Source organism: Pagrus major, chromosome 5 (genome assembly GCF_040436345.1).
Source record: "Pagrus major chromosome 5, Pma_NU_1.0".
Lineage (NCBI taxonomy): Eukaryota > Metazoa > Chordata > Actinopteri > Spariformes > Sparidae > Pagrus > Pagrus major.
This window is the reverse complement of record NC_133219.1, coordinates 35,317,507-35,333,218: the sequence shown is the minus strand read 5'-3', so window position 1 is coordinate 35,333,218 and position 15,712 is coordinate 35,317,507. Positions and strand designations below refer to the sequence as shown.

Here is a 15,712-nt window from a genome sequence, read left to right as displayed (position 1 = left end):
AGGTGATATGGTCTTTGGTCAATACCAGTGACCTTATAGTTTTATATAGGTGCTTAGACTTCTACTCACTGTTTGGGAAACAGCTTCCATACCAACATGAGTGATGGGGATGACTGGGCAAAATATAGCTGCCATGATATGAGACTATATATTGTCTTAGATTTTGGATATTGTTTTATATTACTGATAATTATTTATCAAAAATCTCATTGTGTTAATGTTCTGTGAAAGCACCAGAAGTCATCCCTACAATTCCGTCACATTGTCAATATTAGAGCCTGTCTTCATCAGAAAAATGACCATATAGGTCAAAATTAATAGAAACAAAAACAGGACTTTCATTAAGGCGACTGCTGTTTGTTCTTTTCAGATACTAGTTTTCTTGCAACCATACAACAAAGGTCTGATACAGATGTCACTTCCAACAGTCATGTTGTTTTGGGAACGGTGATAAATGTCGACAATTGACTGATTAAGATATTTATGTATGAAGATGTGATACAGTTTTATCGCTCGGTCCCAGCAATTATAAAGAAATTTTGAGCAGATTTCAAGATATATATATACATATTTTATATTACAATGTTGCCTGAAAATATCACAATATTATTTTAGGCCATAATCTGCCAGCCCTAGTAAAGAGGCTGTGTGCCCGAGTTGGTTCTTGATTTTGAGACAAGTGGGATCCGATTGTAGACTTCTCACGGTCTTCAACACCCCTTGACCACAAATAGATCTGTGGTCATTCACATCTACACATGTCACATTAAAGTCAGTAATGATTCATGAGTGAGGACAGTGCTGTGGTTCTGAGAAGCCTGAAAACTTTTACCCTCCGGCCAAAAACAGCAAATGACAAGACAGCATTTTGTCGTTCTGCATTTGTATCCTAATTTGCTGACGTGTCTCTATTTTCTTTTTTTTTTTCTTTTTTTTCGAGTGTGACACAGCTGTTTGTGTCGGTTACAGACCAGCTTAGCTTGAGGCGATGTGAAGGGTGGGAGGTGGCTGAGCTGTAGATTTGTGCGGAGGGAGACAGCTTCTGCCAGGATTTTGTGATTCATATTTGCAGCCAGCACACGCTGAAAGAGGTCATAATGTTCCTTTCAGTTGGATAAAACAAGTCGCATTGAAAGGCTTGCATTCAGTCGGTTCATTAAATAGCTGCAATTGCACTTTATTACAGGGTTGTTACACTGTGCATGCGATCTAATGACTTTATATACAGAGCTGTTTGCAGCCAGAAATACACCTTCTGGCTTTAGTGGCTCGGTATTTTATATCTTGGCACCAACGACCATCAAGTTTTTTTTTTTTTTTTCCCATCTACACTATAAAAGATAAGTATGGACACATTTGCAAATGATGCTCGTTTTCTATCTCCGACTGTCTCTCTTCCGTTCATCCCTGCCAGTTACTTAGAGCGGATGTGTCTGCCAGGAGTGCAGTACGGGTGGTGTTTGCATGTTTGTGCCAAGCGAGATCAAAAAGGCAGTTGAATGAGTTTCAAGTAGTGATTGTCCACAGCTCCGCTTTGGATGCAGATCACAGGGAAGATAGAGACGAGCTAAGCTGAGTTATCCTTGTTTTTTCTCCTCCTTTAAATCCTCTCCTTGGCAGATTGGACAGACTCTGAGAATGACAAAAAGCTCAGCCAATCAATACGCAGCGATCCATGCTGACGGAGGGTGAGCCGGGGCTTCTGTTCCAACAGGCCATGTGTGTGATCGACTTCGTGTGAGAGTGTGTGTGTGTGTGTGTACTGCAGTTTCCTGAGGCCCCAAATGTTCTAGTTGCACACATTGGCACACACATACGGTCACCAACTGTATGTGACCAAATTCCCAGATTTGTTTGATTTATTTATTTTTTTTCTAGACAAAGTTTTGCCACAATGCCCATTATTTCTGGACACATGCACACCAGCTCACTCACTCGCTCAGACTACACACTCCAAGCAAACGGAGATTGGCATGTGCACAGTAAACACTGGCAAAATCATTTAGGTTTTGCAACCCAAAACCGTTTGGCTGTGATCACACACACACACAGACACAACACAAACACATTATTCAATACTCCTCTAGTAAGGTAACACTGTTGTTGACAAACTATTACAAATTCAAAGCAGGTCAAAAATGTGACACATTTTCTGTCAATATTCAGTGAAATACAGAAGAGCTCTTTGAACATCTGCATAATTGCTATCCAAAGACATCTGAATAGGACTCTTATTAGCAAATATTGAAGCAAAGATACAACACTTCATGGATTAAATGGTAATGCATCTCAACATGTAATCATACATTCCTATACATTTTGTGTTACTGCTTAGTCTAGAAACTTGAATTAATGTGAGGAGATGAATCACGTAATCTTTGTTTTTATCTTTTTTAAGTATGACTGTTGGTATTTCACAGGTGAGGTATCTTCATAAGCCATATTTGGCTCCTGCACAATGGTTGAACTTTTTTTTTAATTCTCATTTATGCTCCCTTTACATATAAAAATGGATATGTTTCAAATAATATAACATCACTGCCCTCATACTTCCCTGCATCCTTCACATTGGCATGGATGTTAAGCGGTACATCCTTCAGAGGGAGCTGCTCAGAGTCAAATTAGTCTCGCACAGACTTTCACTGTGACTTTCACTAAAACTTCTCACCAATTTCAGCCATTTGTAAAATGTCTTCCTCTATTGGCTACACTGCTGCACTGCCCCCCATGACTGCTGGAGGTGCTGCTCTGTCCGTATCCTTAAGCTTTCAGAAAACGTGCAGAAATACAGACGAAATGAACGCAGAGTACGAACAGAAGCCTCCGTCTGCATCTATATGCATATCTAATGTTTATCATAAATAATAATAAACAAGAAAAAGATCTATTCATGGAACAAAGACCTTTTTAATAACATTTTTCTGATTAAGTCTAAGTCTGTCAATGACTGATATTAATACAGAGTGTATTGGCCAGTAGTCCATGCACGCATGAGCATACACACACTTGTACGTGATAGGCAAAAGACGCTGACATACAGATCACAAGTGGAAAAAGGAGTCTGTCAGCACTGCATCTCACCTGAGCTGTTGTAAAAAAAACTATGATAGACAGTTGCCTATGAGTGAGGATGTTCTTTAAAGGGTAGTCTCTCATACACACACATTTACACACAGACCCACCACTGTCTTCTTGTCAGCTGTCTGAAAATTGCCTAAATTGAGCTCTGATAGATCAATACGATCATTCTCAAGTTCCTTTATTATGCTTGTGAACACGTGTTGGTTGTTGGTGTGTGTTTGTGTGTGAGTGTGAGTGTCCTGACCTTTGCAACAGAACGTTGTCCCTCCATATAGAGAGCTGTCAGATTATACGTGCTGGAACATCACAGTTGTATCATTTATTCAATTCCTCTGTTGTGCCACATATTTTTAATCTAAATCCAATTTCGTCAGACTTGCGGGCCGGGCATGAAACTGCTCGTCAGGTACAAAGCAGGAAAAGCAAAGGAGAGAGATGACATGTGGATAACAGTTAATACAGATGTGTGCATGTGTCTGCATGCGTCGTGAGTGTCGGTCGCTCGCATGAGTGCTCGTAAAAATGAACATAGGTGTGCGAAGCTATCAGTACTTAGTCAGACTGCTCCTTCCTCATTCTATCACTGCCGATTTTGTCATTCTGGCTTCACAGAGCACAGCCTCGGGCCACGCTTAGATACACACAGAGGTCCAAACACATTATTCATTCATCTGGGTTTGGTCAGAAGTGCACACCCACGTTCGGTGCCTTTTCTCAGCCCCCAGTCTTTTTCAGAAAAAGAGACGGCCTATTATGCAAGACTGTCCAACAATGAGAGAACATCAGAATTAAAGAATAGGCAGGTTTCAAAGAAGCAGTTTGGTACAATAATATGAAAAAGCAAAGAAGTAGACACATACACACAGTGTAAATTGGTCCCATTTTCTATTTTTCAATTCACAAAATGACACTGAGGAGGTTTTGTAACTGAAATGACATGTCAGTGCATCAAGGGAATTTTACAATACGTTCAGGGAGATATCTTTGAAACCGATCATTTTAGTTTGAATCTCAGTTGCATAACAGCTAATTTGCCGGTAAGAAAATGTGTGTTTTACTCTCACATCAGTTGCACTGCGAGATTTAAAAGAAAAACATGTATCACGATGTTGTTACTACCACTTAAGCACCGTTTGTGAATGAATTGGCTTAGTTTGCCACAGTCTGTGACTTTTACCTGTAAGGTGAAGGCACAATGGAAATTCAGGGTAGAAAAAGAATAAGATGATAGGGGAAAAGTGAAAATTTAAAGAGAAAAAGGACAATATTTGGTATCCTGCAGTTATATAGCAGGTAGAAAGCTCCAATGGGACATGTTGTTTCATTCACCCACAAATCAAACAGATGGAAACAGAGACAGCGGGAGTTATGGAGGAAGAGAAAGATCTGAAGAGCGATGGGATGGAAACTGATAGACAGTTGAGAAAAAAGGGTGTTTAAGCCCACTGGTATTAGACACGTTCCACTCTGTACACACACACACACACACACACACACACATGCACACACAGACACACACATTCACAGCAGGGTATAGCCTAGTTAACTTATCTCAAAGTGTCCCAGAACACTATTGTAGGAAAATAGGATTGGAAAAAAGCAAGTTTAGAAGTGATTTTTTTGTGTGTGTGTTTTTTATGGCTGCCTGGCATCCCACTTTTTCTGAAGTTACAGACCTTCAAGTTAAAGTAGAAACAAGATAAAGATTCCCTAAATAGATGAGGATGATGATGATCATAATTAAGATCAGGGAGTTGGTACTTAAGAGGATTATCCAATTCTATTCCCCCTTGACAAGTGCAAGGACCTTGATAACAGGGCAACTTTGTGCAGCAATGTAGTCGGGGCATTGGGTATTTCACCGCAATCTTTTCAACATCATCAAAAGGAAATTGGCAACGTTGTTTGACAAAAACCCATAGGGGTTAAAGTTTGGAGATTCAAAGGTGGTCTTTAAGTCTGAGTTAAATGTGATGAACAGATATTTGGCAGCTGCTTTAACAAAATCCCCACAGTGTCATAAAGTTTGGTGAGAGAGTGCAAACTCTTAAACACAGTTCAGGGGTTTATAAATATGAATTACATGAGCAGTTCATTTCCTCAGCCACAATCCGGTTCACGCATAGTTAGACTAGAGATCCACTTTAGGCGGGTTCAACAACTCTGGTGGATGTTAGGACATTACAACAGTGTAGTTTAGGATCAGAGTCAGTGGTGGAAGAAGTACCCAGCAACACCACGATGAAGAAAAAAGTCCCACATTCAAATTTTACTCAAGTTAAGTAAAGTATTTGCATCAAAATGTACTTAAACTACCAAAGTCAAAAGTATTGTGCATTATGCAGGATGTCCCATTTCAGATTGATGTATATTTTATCACTAGATTATAATTATTGATCACTGAGCACTCATGTTGGTGGAGGTGATTTTAACTACTTCCTTTCCTGCCCGGAGGCTTCGTCCGCAGTAATGCAACATATTAGTTGGTTATGTTTTGTATCAACAATTGGAATCTGGAAAGTACCTCATAACTAAAGCTGTTGGATAAATGTAGTGGAATAAAAAGTACAATGTTTCCCTCTGAAATGTAGTGAACTAGATTACAAAGTAATGGAAAGACTAGTGGTGGAGTAGCAGCAAGTTAATTTTTAATCAGTTACTGTACTTTGATACAATTTTGAGGTATTTGTGCTTAACTAGGAGTAGACTTTATACTTCCACTCCACTACATTTTGAAGGGAATTAATGTACTTTTTACTCCACTACATTTATTTGATATTGTTAGTTACTAGTTACTTTGCAGATTACATGCTGCGTGCTGAGCCAAAGTCACGCATTTTTAAATTAAATCAATTTTATCGGCAGTCAGATTAAGAAAAACACTGATTCGAATATTCAGAATTTCAGAATATAGGATCTGGTAATAGTCCAGGCGTGTAATCAAACCACCCTTAGCATACAGTATGCACATGTTAATATATGTATCATTTATTCTACTTGTACCTTTAATACTTAAGTACATTTAGTATCAGATACTTTGAGACCTTTACTCAAATACTGTCCATATGTGTGACTTTACCGAAGAATTTTTTTAAAATAATATCTTTATTTTTACTTAAGTATGACTTTTGAGTACTTTTTAAAACACTGGGAAAGACTCACAAAAAGTACGAGTACCTCAAAATTGTACTTAAATACTTGAGTACTTGTGTAAATGTACTTATTGTAGTGCTTCAAGCAACATCACAGTGAACGAATGAATGAATTTATTTTGCACATATTTGCATTTCCAGACATTAGTCAAAACATTGCTTTCACAAGGGCTTGGCAATAAGCAACATTTTCCTGCTTCTTGGACGAAGTGTCCAGAGACATTTGGTACATCACAGCGTGAGGCTTCATTATGAGGAACATGTTTGGCCCTCATGTGCTCGGCTCCCCAGAGACACGAGAAAGTGGCTCATGGCTCCCTCAAGTGGTAAAAGAGTAACTAACACCATCAGGACTGAACTCTCCTGTGTGAATGTGTGTGTTACGTGGGTCATGCTTGTGCATATGTGAGCGTGAGGGTTTGTGTGCCGCATCAAAGGATCCTTTCATGCATAATCAAGTTCATGCTTTCTGAACTTGTTTCCGATGCGACAACAGCAAATCCTGTAGCGAATGACTCAGGCTGTTTGTAGCTAAAAGCCTGTTATCTGCCTCTTAACTTTAAGGGCGGATTAAGAGGGAGCATTCCTATACTTTTCTGTCTTCTCCTTAATAGCTGCAGACAAATCCCCTCCTACTAGCTACAGAGGACATGATTATACAAGGAGCGCTTTAAGTGAGAGAGACTACTCTGGGAAGTTTCACAGGCGCTTTCATGTTAAATATGTAGACTCGTTTGTTTTGCTCACTTTGAAGTTCAAGTGTATTGCTTTTTGCTTCGCCCTGTTTTCCTCTTCTGTGTTGTTATCACTTCTTTACTCTCCTCTCTCGACTTACTGCGTCCTTGTTTCCTCTCATCTTCCCTGCTTCCTTTTCTCTTTATTTCCTCCCATCTCCTCCTTTCCTCTCTCTTCTTTTGTATTCACTCCTCATCTGTTTGTGTTTCCCTCTTTTCTCTCTCCACTTCCCCTCCTTTTACTTCCTCATCATTCCTCCCCTGCACTCCTAACTTCTCCTCCTCTCCTCGCTCCCTTCCTCGTTTCTTCAGTGTGGCTCGAACCTTTTTACCACCCGCGTCACCCATCAGTTAACGTTTTCTTAGTCCCTTTCCTCAGCTTTAAAATATGGAGCATGAATGACAATTCCACCGTTGTTCTCGCTGAAACGCCATTAAAGCCTCTGCCAGATTGAAAAAGGATGTTAGGACCCTTGTAAAATAATTAACAGCCTTATTAAGTTTTAAGAGTTGGTGCCGTTCTTTTTTTATTTTTTATGAAAGGTGTCTCTGTGTCTCTCTACCTCTGTCTAGACAAATGATCATATTACACAAGCTGGAGGGCTATTTGAAGGTTTCATTTGAAATGAAACCTATAGAGATTGTCTTATGGTTGGTCTGAGGTAAAAGAGAAATTGTCAAACACATATTAAGAATGAAAGAGAGCCATATTGATTTCATTTGAAGCCCGCAAAACATTTCATCTAGTCTGGAACAAAGAATTATCATTGTTGTTGCTGTTTATTGCCACTTTTCTTTCTGACACACATCTCTTCGTCTTAAGCAGATCTTTTGCTTCATGCTGAATAATATCCGTCTGTTATTTGTGTCTCTCCTCCTGTTTGTCTCCCCTCCAGCTGCTCCGAGTACAGATGATGTGGCGCTCTACGTGGGCATCGTCATCGCGGTGATTATGTGCCTGGTCATCTCGGTCATCGTGGCACTCTTCGTCTACCGCAAGACGCACCGCGACTTTGACTCAGACATCATCGACACCTCGGCGCTAAATGGGGGCTTCCAGTCTGTCAACATCAAAACAGCCAGATCAGGTATGGCTTGATTTTAAGACTAAGTTTACATCTGGCTGAAAGGCAGTGTACCGCTGCCCTCTCTGGTTGAAAGTTTACCTGTAACCACACCCAGCAGTGATGTCACCGTCTCCTGATGTACTCCTTGCTGTTCCATCTGTGTGGAAAAGCCATACTGATGGACCGCATGTTTCAAGAAGTGCTGTATCTCTTCTGATGGACACCTTGCATCAGTGTATGAATGTCTGTGTGACTGTGGCAGACTGTGGCAAGAGCTATAAAGCGCTTTGAGTGCTCGGAAAACCAAAAAAGCACTATATAAGTCCATTTGCTATTTACTCGAGTTCGTCATTGCACAAAGGTGAGAAGTTGAACCAGTGGAGGATGTTCAGGGGCTGTTAAAGCTGCTTTAAGCATTATTGTTTTTATTTTCTTTTATTAAAATAACTTTAAAATAGCTCTTTATTCCATGTTTGGTCAGTAACCAATGTTTCACCTCCACCTGCTCATGCAGTAAAGGAGAAAATACATTTTCTGGTATCCCTGCCCACTTTATCCAATCAGCACACAGAACTCCACAAAGAGGCGGTCCTGTCTGCTTGTGAGTTGGATGAAATGAGCAAAAAATACCTACTTACAAGATACAATAGCGTCTCTCTAAACACTACTGAACACAATGCTTAAAAATGCATATTTTAGAATAAAATACAGAATAAGTATAATAAAGCCACACAATTACAATTAAGTAGGACATGTAATATCTTTCTTTCTACTCCTCCTCCTTTTAAATGGTATTTTATCATGGAGTATGGGAGTGAGATGTGGGGGTTTGTCATTCAGGAATTCATATAGCCACCTAGATGTTCCATGGAGGACGTACAGGAAGGTCAGAGTACAGTCTGCAACAACACAACAACCCCAGCACTGACAGGGACTCCTCAGGCTGGTGGGATACTTACTGTTAAGGGGGGTACTTGACAGTAAGCGGCTACCTCGTCACTCAAAGAGAGGCCTCCTACAGTAAATTTGTAACGTAACATTCAGAATGACAAATAAACAGGTAAATGGAGAGATAAATGGACGTACTCTCCATATAGATTGATAGGTGGATGCAGAATATCAGATGTGACCATGCCTCTAACGGTATCTGCTCCGTCTGCGTGGAGTCTTTGATGCTCCCATCATTTAGTCCCTTCCTCGGCCTCCGGCTGTCAGTCTTTGCTGGTCTAGATTCATCTCTGTCTCTGCCGGAGACCACTCTCTTCCATCAAGGAGTCTCTCTCTGTCATTCTCCGTCTCGCTTGTTCTTTCTCTCCCTTCCCCATCTGCACATTCAGGTCAATCACGTTTCCTGTTTATCAGCATCCTCCCCTCTTCGTCTCCGTCTCTGTGTCTCTGTCTTTCCCCTCGCCGTGTCTCCGTCTGTTCCATCACAGTGACTCCGCTCCCTCCCTGTTCGTCTTCCTGTTAAAGTGGAGCCGTCTCTCACTCTCTTCTGTCTGTGTTGTCGTTCCTTCCTCTCTGTCTTCTGCAAACAAAGTGGACAAGAAGAAGCACGCAGCACACCTGGGTCCATGAATTCAATAGCTTACTGGAAATGAGATTGGATAGGGAATGTGGATGAGTCAGGTGTCAATCCAAAGACGCCGTGAACTCGTGACTTTTTTCTCGTAAGACTCTTTATTTGTCAAATCCATGACAAATATCAGTTGGCTTAAAATCTGAAAATTAAATGCTCAGAGTGCATCCATGCAGGCAGTGGGCACATAAGAAAACAGATATGTAGTCATACACTCCCACAGATTTGGATGAAATACTGTAATTTAGATGGCTTTAAATAGTTGATGACAAACCCAGAATAGAAGGCCTCCAACTCACCATTATTATTACAAACCTTTATTGTATATTTTGAGTCGTGTACTTGCAGTAAGTAAACGTTTCCAACAATGTTCAAACTCAGAGAAAATCACGAGTTTACTCACGGTAATGGTGCGCTTCACGTGGCCGCCTGTCGCCACTTTCGGATGGGGAAGTTGGCGAACCTTACGCTAATAAAACTTCAAAACATTACCTCATCTGTGAACAATTGTGTTTGAGTCACGTCAGACAGCGGTGGTTGTTTAATGGTGTGTACATCAACAGTGAAGCGAGTTTGACGGCAGGAACATTTGTGTTTATTTGCGTTACTCATGCAGTGTTTATCTGCCCCAAACAGACCGTTTACTTTCCTGCACACTAACCGTAAGCTAACGTTGGCGAGCAACGCCGCACACCAGGTGCGGGCGTCTGTGTCGTTAGCTTCAGGACAACTCTTGGTCGATTCAGTGCTCACCAGAGATACATTACATGCTGTCTGTTTAAAACGTCACATTTAAGCAATTACTGAAATAGTTGGCAACTAATTCAGTTGATCAATTGTTGCAGCTCCCCTTGATATCCTGCATTTGGTCAACAGGAAATGGCATGTTAGAGAGGGGGTTACATCTACACAGATTTTGTGTTTCCTAGTTGAGTGAAACCGACACACTTTGATTCTGTACACCTTGAAACATCTTTTTACAGGATGCTTAAATACTGTTGCCTGATGTGGGTGGATGATTAAAATTCAAGTCACTGTTTACAGTAAAAAAAAAACAGGAAAGTGAGGTCGGAAAGGATGCCAATTGGTAAACAGCAAGCAAAAATGATAGTGTGTGTATGTGTGTGTCCATGTGTTTGTATACGAGGGTGAATGCCTTTGCATGAGCGGGTGACATTTTATCAGTAAGGAATTAGGATGCTTGTCACTCTGCCTTGAGGGACCATCTCCGATTACTATTAATGAAGCATTATGCCCCACACCCCCCTGCCCCTCTCTCTCCCTCTCTCTCTCCCTCTCTCTCTCTCCCTCTCCCTCTCTCCCTCTCCCTCTCTCCCTCTCTCTCTCCCTCTCTCTTTCTCTGGCTTTCTGTTAGTTGTTAATTAAATTTCAGCAGGGATGATTTGGCAGGAATACCCGCTGGCTTTAAGGGTAAACAGCCTGGTGATAGAGAGAGGAAGAGAGTGATAGGTGACAGATGTGTGTGTGTGTGTGTGTGTGTGTGTGTGTAGGTGGAGGTGGAGGTGGTGGTGGGGGGGTGATAATGAGGGATTTTAAAATTAGAATGGATGGGCTTGTGAAGGAAACGACAGGATTTCGAGCTCCACAGCCAAAAAAAAGATAGCCTGGTGCGAGAAAAATCTGGAATTGTTCTCAGTAGGTAACCGGCCTTCCTGTGATCCCGATCCCAATTAAAAATCTTGGATATTTGTTGGGATTTTTTAATGTGAGGGAGTTGTTTATGTAGAGGTCCAGCGCACTCTGCCCTTCAGAGTAAGTTGTGTTGTATTGAAAAGGCTTGTTGGGAAAATACGTAACTCAGAAAAACTAGCTACAAGAGTGACTGAGCGTGTCGTCTTGGAGCACATTATCTTGATTCACTTTGGTAAAGTAAATCCCCATTTACTGTTTGTTGATATTCCCAAATGTATTGTTATTTCAATCAGTGGTGCTTGGCTGCTGCATCTTTCCAATTACCTATTAAGAAGTGAGGCGAACATCCTGGTAGATGGAACAAAGTGAAGTATTATGAGCTAGAATGGTACTCAGTAGAGCGCATGCCTCCGCCAAGTCCCAACAGCCCCCTTTAATTCAATCAAGCCTAAACCAATATCAAACTTGATAGCCCTGAATCTACTCTAAATCTCAAACCACCTATAACTGCTTGACCATATCATTTAAGCACACCTGATCTAGGATCTACATCAAATTGTACTCACTCATAGATAACAGCCAACTAAATGAGCCTGATTCTTTTATCAAGATCCATGCAATTATTCCCTGAGAAATTAGGGAAAATATCGGAAACAATATCTGGATCGACACCAAAAGTGAACAGGGTCTATTGTGGGCCGAGACCCGTCCTCCATCCAAGTTTCATAGAGATACGTTCAGTAGTTTTTGATCAATCCTGCCGACAAACCAACCAACAAACAAACCTATGTCCACATCAATACCAAAAGTGAATAGGGTCTATTGTGGGCCGAGACCCATCCTCCATCCAAGTTGCGTAGAGATAGTTTAAGTAGTTTTTGTTCAATCCCACTGACAAACCAACCAACAAACAAACTTATCTCCGGATTGACACCAAAAGTGAATAGGGTCTATTGTGGGCTGAGACCCATCCACCATCCAAGAGTCGTATAGATACTTCCAGTAGTTTTTGTTCAATCCTGCCGACAAACAAACCAATAAACAAACCCATGTATGTGAGATGTATGTGAGAACTTCCTGACAGAAGACTTATTCTAAAGAACACCTCCTTACACCCACTACTGTGTTTCATACAGTACGATTTTGTGTGAGTGTGTCAAAAAGTGGAGGTAGAAGGACATAGCTGAGTTTTATAGCTTAAGTCAACATATTGTAAGCAGTCCTTGAATATTGAATGCACATGAATTAGCATACTGTGCTTATTAGCGATCAACATTTCCTGTTGCCCCCTGGCTTACACTAACCTTCCATGAAGGTAATCTCCGAGAGACTCGCTTACCCATCCCCACCGACGTACTGTAATTCCCATAAACTCTGGTATGTGTATGTTTGTGAGCGTGTACAGTACAGTGTACAGCTAAAAGTGTTATTGGTATGCAAGACACATGTAGTGCTCATGTTTCACATTGCAGATGTGTTTTTATTTATGTCAGCACTTGTATGTGTGTGTATAAGTGGGGGCCCTAGAGTGTTTACTTGCAATACATGAAAGGTGTTTTTTAACATTTGCATCAGCTGTGACAACTCGAGAGAAAGAAGCGTAAAACATCCAGCAGACTCCACCAGAAAATTCAGAAAATATGTAATAGATAACATGGTTGAAGCTAGAATATATAACTCAAGAGAGGAAATGACACAGTTCTCTTCATTTTACAATTTTTTTGTTTTTTGTTTTATTCTGCTTAAGCCCCATTCGGTCTTTAGATAGATGCTGAGATGATTGACTGACTTAATGGCTTTGGACACTTGTGCTTCTGTTACTCTACATTTTAGTGTGTAACTGATACACATGAAGGTTTTTAGCCACTGACTAAAGGTAATCTGGATCTGCTGTTTTAAGTTTTAAGTCTTTTAAAGTTATATATTCTTGCTTTAGCTTCTAATAGTACATTAAAAATGTAGCTATAAATTTGGGTCGCCTAATGATTTTAAGATTGAAGCCTGAATATTGCACATCAGTATACTGTATATGTTCTTGTTTGTTCTGTTCTGAATAAACAATATATTCACATCAACAACTACCAAACTGCTGTGAGGCTGTATCTCAGACAGTATAACAGAATGCGTTCCAATAGACCCTTTTCATGGCAGACATTTTGACTTGAAAAGCACAGGTGTGACCAATGACATTAACCACGGCCCCTTTCAATTAAATGTCCCAGTAAGCCCATGTCCAGAGGCCTGGAGCTAGCCCACCTAAATGGAATGCAGCCCATCATTAATGTTCCACCTGTGCCTCTCCTGCTTTCACAAATCAAAATGTCTGCCGTGAAAAGGGTCCGTCAGTCTTAGCGATTGTAATAGTCAATTGACGTCGTCATGTTTAGTGGTAAATGTGCGCAGCAGGTTTTGTCTGTCTGTTTTAAAGTGTGACACAGTGAGAGTTTTAAAAATAGACTGTGATGTGATTAAAGTGTGACAGCGTCTTTGGATGTGTGGGTGAAGTCAGACTCGCTGACAACATTTTGAAGAGCTTAAAGGATGACGTGAAGCTTTGCCGCTCTGTCATTATGTAGTGTGAAATAAGGGCAGCTTTGAACAAACCCAGTTTGTTTTGGCAACGTACACATTTAAATACGATCCTGTTAAATTCAACCGGTCATTTTCTGAGATGAAGTCCAAAGCATCGCCATGAAATTCTTTCTCTTTCTCTGTGTGCAGCAGTTGTGACTGGTCCTTGATCCAGGTCATGCCCCTGTGTACTGCAGTGTATCATACACACACTGATACCTTATCAGCAGTGTGGCCTGCTCTCATTTTGCTCCCCTTATTCCTGCTCACTGGTCTACAAGTTCCCAACATTTGTCCCACGCTGCAGCAGGGTGTTGCAGTTTGTGCGGTTGATTATATCTCCCTTTACCCTTATTTTCTTCCTTCACTGTCTCACTTGTTGTGGTCGTGTTGCATTTTCTCTCATTAATTTCCTTCTCTTTTGTTTCTCTCTAGCCGATCTACTGACAGCTCCTCCCGACTTGACAAATGCAGCTGCCATGTATCGTGGCCCGGTGTACGCCCTCCACGATGTTTCAGATAAAATCCCGATGACCAACTCTCCTCTCCTCGATCCTCTTCCCAACCTGAAGATCAAAGTCTACAACTCCTCCGGTCTGGTCACGCCACAGGACGACCTCGGAGGGGACTTCACATCCAAACTGTCTCCTAAGGTAACACGATGAAGGCATCGCTCAATCTAATGTCTGCATCTTTCACTCACTTTGATGGGTTTGCTTTAAAATATTCTGTATGGACACATTTTGAAATCACTCCTCCTGAAGTGAGGCCACTCTGCGGAAGTATTGTGAGTAGCACTGAAACACGGCAGCTATGTATTCCCAGTCACATAAACACAAAACCAAACACCATTAGTATACACGCAGCTCAGTGCCCCAGTTTCCTCCCTCTGCTCTGTCAACTACATGGCATGCATACCAGAGTCAGTTGTCACAAATACAGATGAAACCACTCGGTTTCATCACTGAGAACCTGTCCCGGGGCAGCGTGACAGCTGAACTCCCTATCTTTGAGCAGCTTCTGATCAGTTTTTCAAGGTTTCTTCTGTTAATATGCTGTTTTTTTTGTAATTGTGGCCTTTTGAGCCTCCACTGCATATAATGACTGACCTTGCCTCTCTAATTTGAGGATCTTTTTTTGTTTTTTGTTTTTTCGTTTCTCCCCCGGTGTCTGTTTCTAACACACTGAAGCTCGTTCTTGTCAGTTTTGTGTGACGTGGGAGTAAACTGCTGAATGTTAAGTCCGTATTTTGCATCTCACAGTGGACATTTCAACAAGGAAATGCAAAGCAGGTCATATTTTACCACTTACCCTAAGGTGGTTTCATAGGTTTCATACTGTAAAACCGCCCTCTTCTCACAGACTGCCAGCTCAGCCCTATGGCAGCGCTCCCAGGCAGATGCAGATACTCCCTATGGCATTTTAGTCAGTGGTTACCAAGAAATCATCAGGAAAAAAAATTAAACCATTATGATTAATGCAGCAAAACTCTTGTAGAAAAGGGAACATTAACAGATAATCAGCTAGGCAAACAAAACTGCAGTGACCCGCACAACCGGAGATTGGCCTTGCAAAAAAACAAAACTCTAGACCTCCATGAACTTTTGGTTTCATTAGAATATATTTTGTACAGCACTTGACATCCGCTCTTTCAGATGGGTCTTGTCCTTCAAACCACGCCACATTGATTTTCTGCACATGCAAATGTTCATGTCTATTAGTCTCCACAGAGCGTAGGTGCAGCTTGCTTAATGCAGAACGGTACACTACACAAAGGTTCTTATAGGTAAACGGCACGCTAACGTAAAGACACTCGATTATAATGCTACGATACATTCAAGGTTCACGCTAAATAACTTCTCACACTGTTGGGAA

General features: G+C 41.1%; 1 protein-coding gene across 1 annotated transcript in view; it reads left to right on the top strand.

The window, feature by feature from the left end:
* Positions 1-15,712, top strand: part of LOC140995368 (netrin receptor UNC5C-like) — a 201,316-nt gene that overhangs the window by 166,292 nt on the left and 19,312 nt on the right. The window contains exons 8-9 of the mRNA XM_073465343.1: positions 7,864-8,055; positions 14,273-14,490. Coding sequence (XP_073321444.1) covers positions 7,864-8,055; positions 14,273-14,490 — 410 coding nt within the window. The remainder of the gene's footprint in view (positions 1-7,863; positions 8,056-14,272; positions 14,491-15,712) is intronic.